General features: G+C 47.3%; 1 protein-coding gene across 1 annotated transcript; it reads left to right on the top strand.

Moving 5' to 3' along the window:
• Positions 1-6,137: 6,137 nt before the first annotated feature.
• LOC119322728 (NPL4-like protein) lies at positions 6,138-7,674 on the top strand. The gene has a single exon (XM_037596239.1). It carries the CDS (start codon positions 6,214-6,216, stop codon positions 7,459-7,461), a length of 1,248 nt encoding a protein of 415 aa, XP_037452136.1. The 5' UTR covers positions 6,138-6,213; the 3' UTR covers positions 7,462-7,674.
• Positions 7,675-7,896: the final 222 nt, after the last annotated feature.

Here is a 7,896-nt window from a genome sequence, read left to right as displayed (position 1 = left end):
TGAATCCGCAATGCATTCCATAGATATTCTGACTACTTTTTATGTTTTCGTGAATCTCAGATTCTGAACAGCATCATAATGATTATGAGCTTGCACGCATGAAAAGAATAAAGTAGAACAATGCCATGGCTGTCAAACTTGGCATTAAGGGACTGAAATCAAGTCTGGATGCAATGCAATGCAAACGCTCTCCACCTACAAATTCATGCTCAGAATATGATCCTAATAGTGATTCTGAGCTAGAGGGACACCTAAGTCAATGTAGCTCCCTAGTGGAGGAGTTAGAGGAAGATGCCCTATCTTATTCACCCATCAAGGTGCTTGCTCTAACTTTCCAAGGTTACATTGCTCGCACATATCTTGCAACTGATGCTTTGCATTGCTTCTACTTTGTTGAACTGCCATTAGCTTAGTTTACACATCGTGTATGTGAATACGCCCTACCTATCCATTTTCAGTACATATTCCATCTGTCATCATACCATATTTATCCATTCAAATGTTGTTCTTGTGTATCATACGTTCAAAAGGAAGAGGGCAATTGCTAATCATGGAGGAGCACAAGAAAAGTATTTGGAAAAGGTAGTGGCACCTGATAAGTCAAATAGCCCATTAGGTGTAGTTGCAATATCACCTGACCCACAAAATACCCCAACTCTAGCAGACTCTAGCCCTACTACACTGGTCATTTCTGATGCCCCAACTCAGCAGACCCCAACTGCAGCAAACAGTATGATTATGCCAGTTGACATAGCACCAGTTGTACGACGCAAAACCACCATTCCAGCAAAGAGTACACCAAATCCAGTTGCCAAATCCCTTTTCGAACCAGAGAGAGCCCCAATTGCAGCAAATAGGACCCCTGTTCCATTTCTTCCTAGTTTAGAAGACGAAGCTTATGTTGTTGTCAGGAACTTTGTGCGCATCTTCCCTTCATGGAAAGATTATACCGCAGACACAGAACAATTTCCAGTCTTCCTCCACAACTTATGCGTAAGTAATGTACTAATGTTATTCATGGTCATTACTGCATATGTTTCTACTGACAGAAGACACAAGATTTCATTCTTTTAAATAGGCGAGAAGCAAACAGGATTGTGATGACGAGCAAGGGTTGGTTGCGCTTTTCAAGCACTCATTGATGAAGTATCGTTCCTACCTGAGGCAAGCGCACTTCGGTGGCAAGCCTCTGAACGAAATTTCTGTAAAGTCTCCGGTGCTACATTTATCTGACGGTGACTGGAATAATCTTGTTACACATTGGTCTCGGCTGCAGCGTAAGGTACTGTCTATTATATCACATCACAATTTGAACTACATTTCTGCATTTGCCTTAATGTCTCACTTGTACGAAAACTATTAGCAGAAGAACATTCGTTCTCAAGGGACCACAGAATCTCGCAACTATACTGCACACTCCATTGCTCTTGTGAGTACCTCTTGCCCTGTATGACCATACTTCTTTCATAGCTGTTTGATTATGTAGCATCACTGCACATGTTAGCCTCGTAATCGTCCATTTGGTGGACATTATAAGATCCGTATGGACTCTTACACAAATTTAGAATCAACCCAATGCTTTTCAAGAGGTTTAGCTCTGCAGTCCTCATGTAAGGACTGAACGTGGTCTATCACTGTACTTACATTAACAGCTACTCCCTATGTCCCATAATATAAGAACGTTTTGTACAGTACACCAGTGTTCAAAACACTCTTGTATTATGGGAAGAGGGATTGGTTCATTTTGTAGCATTCTGCATCTTATCTCCCTCACCCACCATTTACTGAAAAAGATCAAATCTATATTTAATCTTACCAACAAGTAGAATACACAGACAATGCCAGTGCAGAAGTGTAGCCCATTGCTCTTGTCAGTACATTTTGTCCTGTAACGCTTGTACTTCCAGGGATTGGTAGTTGATTATGTAGCATCAATCTGCATCTTATCTTCATTATCCTCTATCCCTTCCAGTATTATCATATATATAATTACTCTCTACAAAATGTAGAGTACAGGCAATGCTTATGAAGAAGATTCTGTGCTGAAATTCTTGAGTTATCCTTCCCTTGACTGGAGAAGGGCATTATAAAGCCGGTGTTAACTGTTAATGTAAGTCAGTCCTTCTAAAGCCTTTATCCTCAACTGCTGTTTAATTTGCTCATACTCCCTATCGTTTACTGCTGTTTAGTTTGCTGTTTCTACCAAAATGCATGTTCGTAAGAACCATAAGTTCTATGTTTTACTTGTAAAACCAAATTCCTTATTCATACCATGCACATTACTTAATACTCCCTATATGTATGCTTGGTTTTGTGGATCTATAATCCAGTGTGTGGTGAAGCAGCCCACGTTTGCACCTTGTCATCTCCTGTTTTATCTTACTGATGTGGTTGATGATATGAACAACATGTCATGCACATTATCCAAAATAGATACAATGATTTTCTTTGCCCTTCATCTATGCTTGTTATGTTGACATGGTAATCCAGTAGTGTGGTGAAGCTCCCCGCATTATGAACAATGCCAAATTATGCTATTGATATTTTGAACTTACTCTTTATTTTCTAATTTGAAATTGGATAGAATTGACAGAACAGTTATCATCTTTGTTTATACACATGCAAAACCTGTCATCTCTCTGCTTTGTTTCAGGGTGATATGCCTGATGGCATGCACAAGTCTGCTGAAGGCTGTGAGACAAACCCAACATATTTGCAGCAAAGAAGGCAAAACATCTTGAAGATAGCGGACAACCCCAAAGTCTTGTCTTGATGCAGTGTTCAAGTTACTTGAGACTAAAGCTCACATAATTTGTTGTCTGAATCAGTTCGATTTCTTCAGTCCCAAGTTCTAGCAGAAAGGCATTCTACAACTCAACTTCGACTTGAAGTCATATCTCTAAGAAAGATTGTGGAGAACACCAATGAGAACCTCATCGCTAAACAGCTACACCTGGAAGCTATGACCGACATGTTAGGCCGGTCTCACAGCCTTGCTCAGCAACTTGCGCAGCAGTTCCCCCGCAAGGCTAACCTTTCTTGAACTGTCTTGGAAGTGGTCTCGGTTCAGTATTATTTTGTTAAGCTGCAATGGTGCCCAGTTTTTGTAATATGCTTCTTCGTTGCGCTTTATGATCACTGGTGGCGAACTTCGATGCCCAGTGGATGTAATATACCTTAAATCCTTTATTGTATAGTGTAGATTTATTCTTAGTTACTATGCCGTAATGTCTTTATTGTATAGAGTAGGTTTGTTCTTAATTCCTACTAGTTACTGCCATCATTCGCTATCTGAAAAAAAATCAGATGTAGTCGACCGGGCCGAAACATTCGACTCTAACGGGCCAGGTTTTTAGCGGGCCACAATTGGGCCGGCCTGCGTCTTTCTTGGGCCCGAAGATTGGGGCCTTCACATATTGCGCCAGGCCCAAATTTACACCGGCCTATATTTAGTTGGGCCTTTTGTCGACCCAACGCTTAGTTCGGCCCAGGTAGCGTTGGGCCATTAACAGGCTGAATATTGTACTGGCCTGTTACGGCCGAGATGAAATCACGGGCCTTTAGCAGGCCAAAATGCATGTTGGGCCTCAATTTTCTCTAGTCGTCGACGGGCCTTCAGCAGGCCGAAATGTAGACCGGGCCGTTTTGGGCCCAGTTAGCTCACGGGCCGTTACCAGGCCAAAACATATCTCGGGCCTTAGTTGGCCCACTGATATCATGGGCCTTTAAGAGGCCGAAAGCTTAGTACAGGCATCAACGGGCCGAATTACGCGACAGGCCTTTAACAGGCCCAAAGTCATGTTGGGCTTAACTGTTGCCACCTTTAGCACGGGCCGTTAGTGGGCCCGATGTCCCGTCGGACCATATATGGCCCATGGGTAGCACGGGCCATTCCCAGGCCGAAAGTCACACCGGGCTGAAATGGGCCCATGTCTACATCAGGCCTCTAACAGGCCGAAAGTCACTGGGCTGTAGTTGGGCCCAAATATTCGGCGAACAATTAACGGGCCAGATCTGGCTTCGGGCCGCAAATGGGCCCAAATATTAGGCGAACAATTAACGGGCTAGATCTGGCTTCGGGCCGTAAATGGGCCCAAATATTGGGCGAACAATTAACGGGCCAGATCTGGCTTCAGGCCGTAAATGGGCCTTTATTAAGCAGGCCGTTATTGAGCTGGCCCACTAGTACTTGATTAAGTTCTACGGGCCTTTGACTGGGCCGGCCTTTTTAACCTATATGGGCCTCTGTTGGGCCCAGCCACGTGTCGACGTATCATAGGCATGTCTCCTCCAATGGACGGGTGACATCTGGCCCACTGACGAGCTGACAGGTGTTTCCTTCGGCCAATCAGAATTTTACACGTGGAAATTTCCCATTGGTCGGGACTGTTAACGGGTTATCGGATCCAAAATCCGACCCGATAGCTTAACGGTGTTCCGTTACGGTGGATGCCACGTGTCGGTCACCCTTGACGAAAGCACTTCTGTGATGCGCGATTTATCGTCATGGAAGTGGACACTTCCGTGATGATAATTTTGGTAATGTCATGGAACACTTCTACAACAGCACAGGTATGACTATCTTGATTCTGTCATAAATTTGTCATGAATGTACATGCATGACAAAAAAAGCGACCTACTGTGACAAACACGTATCATCACGGAAGTGTATTTTTTTTGTAGTGGATATCCCGAAACCCCATACCTCCCATAAACTTGGGCTTGCACATAGTTCTCCACGACATCCATGTCGGTTTCCTCTGGCCTTGTTTGCTTCCCCGCCAAAATTTATGAAGTAGACCATTGATGTGTTCACACAAGCCGCGGGGTAACTTAAAACAAGCCATGGAATACGTGTGAATAGATTGAGCAACCGACTTTATTAAAACCTCTTTCCCTCCTGCCGACAAGCATTTTTTCATCCATCCCTGGATATGTTTCCATATTCGGTCTTTCAAGTACCTAAAGCATCTCTCCTTTGCCTTCCCAACATCTGTGGGTTATCCCAGATATTTCTCTGATAATTCCTTGTTCTGAACATCCAGGATGTTTTTATCTCCAATCGATGTGTATCCGAGACCCTTTTGCTAAAGTAAATAGAAGACTTGTCGGTGTTTATGCTTGTCCAGAGGCAGCGTAATATGTGTTCAGTAGATCTCACACCCTGTCTGCACTAGCACTTGTTGCTTTAAGAAATAAGACTGTCTTCGGCGAACAATAAGTGATTGACAGCTAGTGCATTGGGTGCAATAAAAAGACCACGAACTCCATTGTCATGTGCTTTAAGCAAGCAAGATAGCCCTTCTACTGCCAACAAAAATAAGTAGGGAGATATCGGATCTCCCTAGCGTAATCCTCTCGACGGCCTGGAAGTTTCCAAGCCACCACTGTTAAAAAGGACCGAAAAAGAAATAGATGAGACACACCTCATTACTGTCTCCGTAAAACGGGGACTGGTTCCCAATTTGAGCATTACTTCCTTCAAATATGACCACTCTAGTCTGTCATACGCCTTCATCATATCCAGCTTAAGTGCACAAAATATGTTGTCCTTAACTCTCATTATTTTCATGTAATGCAGACACTCATATGCAGTAATGAAATTGTCCGTGATTAGACATTCAGGAACAAACGCCCACTGCTCCTCAGAAATAACCTCGGGGAGAACACTTTTCAACCCGTTTGCTAAGACCTTTGATGCGATTTTGTAAACCACATTGAAAAGGCTTATAGGCGGAAATTGTCCTAAATTTTTGGACTTGCTATCTTGAAAATAAGAATGATGAACGTTTGATTGATATCCTCCGGTGAGTCCTCTCCATTGAGCAACCTGATGATCATACATGTGACTTCCTCTCCACACAACTCTCAATGCCTCTGAAAAAGTGTGACGAAAAATCATCCAGACCAGGAGCCTTAGTTGGAAACATTTGAAACAAAGCGTTTTTGACTTCCTCATTGATGTAAGGAGCGTTGTGTGGTTGGGCCGACCCACCAACCGGAATCGCGCGTGTGGAGTCGGAGAAAGAGCCCGTGTGGAATCGCGTGTGGCCGGCCCATGTTGCTGCCCGACACGGGCTCATACAGACGCGCCTTTATACATACACACCCCACTGCCGCCGAAGGCAGTAGCCAAGAAGAACCCAACCCAAAGTAACCGCTGCGATTCCTTCCCTCAGAAGGGAAAAAAAAAAGGCATCCGCAGCCGCCGCGATGATCCTCCGCATCCGCAGCCGCGACGGCACTGACCGCATCACGGTGCCGGACGCGGCCGCCGCCACGGTCGGCGACCTGCAGCGCCTCATCGAGGCGCGCGCCACCGTGCCCGTCACCGCCCAGCGCCTCTCCCTCGACCCGGCCCTGCTCCTCCCCGCCCCGCAGCCGCCGCTCCTCTCCGACCCGGCCGCGCCGCTCGCCTCCCTGCCCCTCGCCAACGGCTCCTTCGTCTACCTCTCGTACCCGGCCGGCGCGCGCGCCGCCCAGCCCCCGCCGCCCAGGGCCCTCACCGCCGCCGGCTCCTTCGGCAAGAAGATGACCATGGACGACCTCATCGCGCGCCAGATCCGGGTCACCCGCCAGGAGGCGCCCTTCTGCTCCGCGGCCTCCTTCGACCGCGACTCGGCCAACGCCTTCCAGCTCCACGTCTCCGAGTCGCTCGCCTTCGCCGTCAAGCGGGCGGGGTTCCTCTACGGCCGCGTCGACGCCGAGACCAAGGAGGTGCTGGTCGACTTCATCTACGAGCCGCCGCAGCAGGGGTCCTCGGACGTGGTCCACCTGATGCGGGACGCCGACGAGGAGGCCCGCGTGGACGCCATCGCCGACGGGCTCGGCATGCGCCGGGTAGGGTTCGTCTTCACACAGGCAGTCGGGAGGAAGGCCAGCGAGACGGGCGAGTACACCCTGTCCAACAGAGAGGTGGTCCAGGCCGCCCAGCTGCAGGCAGAGGGCGGGATCCCGGAGTGGGTCACCGCCGTGGTGAAGCTGGAGGTTGGGGAGGACGGCTCGGCCGATGTGCACTTCGAGGCGTTCCAGATGAGCGAGGTCTGCGTCAAGCTGTTCAAGGACGGCGTGCTGGAGACGGAGATCCAGGACTCCGACGACCCCCGCCTGTCCAAGATGCGCAAGGAGGTGATTGCAGGAGGGAAGGACACCATGGAGGTGGACAATGACTTCTTCCTGGTGCCCGTGAAGATCTCCGATCACCAGGGCCCGCTCTCAATGGGATTTCCGATTGAAAACCGCGGAATTCCTCTGCCGGCAAACGCTCTCAGGAGCCACATGGATCGTGCCAAGCATCTCCCATTCGTCAAGCGGATCTCTGATTTCCACCTGCTTCTCCAGATCGCTGCTTTCCTGGATGTGAAGGCAGACGTTCCTACTCTGGCTGCGTGCGTGGGGCACCAGGCAGAGGTGCCTGAGGGCTACCGGCTCCTGATCGACGCCTTGGCAGGTCAAACATAATCAGAGAGTCTTTCCTGAAACAAAGACACGGTGTCATTTAGCAGCTTGCTCTCAGTCTCATCTCATGTGTGATTTATATGAATGTCTCAGGTGTGTAAGTCTTGTTTAAAACTCGTATATGCGATTACCATTGCACAAAGGGCGACATGTTTCATTTTGATGCTGAATCTGGTCATATACTGCTTGAAACGCAAGTCTTTTTGGTGGTTTCAATGCCTAGATGTTTATTTTTTGACATTTTCATTGCCTGGATGTTTGGAAAGGGGCAAACATTGATTTTGCAAGGCCTGTTGACTCAGATGGTAATCACTGAGATAGGAACCAACACAAATAGGGGGATTGGGAAGGGTTGATCAATTTCTTGTATGGTTTTGAAAAATGAAACTGAAGATATGACTTTGGATGGTCTATTATGTTTCTAAATATAGTCTATGC

Source organism: Triticum dicoccoides, chromosome 6B (assembly GCF_002162155.2).
Source record: "Triticum dicoccoides isolate Atlit2015 ecotype Zavitan chromosome 6B, WEW_v2.0, whole genome shotgun sequence".
NCBI lineage: Eukaryota > Viridiplantae > Streptophyta > Magnoliopsida > Poales > Poaceae > Triticum > Triticum dicoccoides.
Note: the sequence above shows the minus strand (reverse complement) of the source record. Positions and strands in the feature narration are given on the sequence as shown.

Excerpts from the sequence above, each read along its gene's own strand:
- LOC119322728 (XM_037596239.1), top strand. The coding sequence starts at position 6,214 with ATGATCCTCCGCATCCGCAGCCGCGACGGCACTGACCGCATCACGGTG.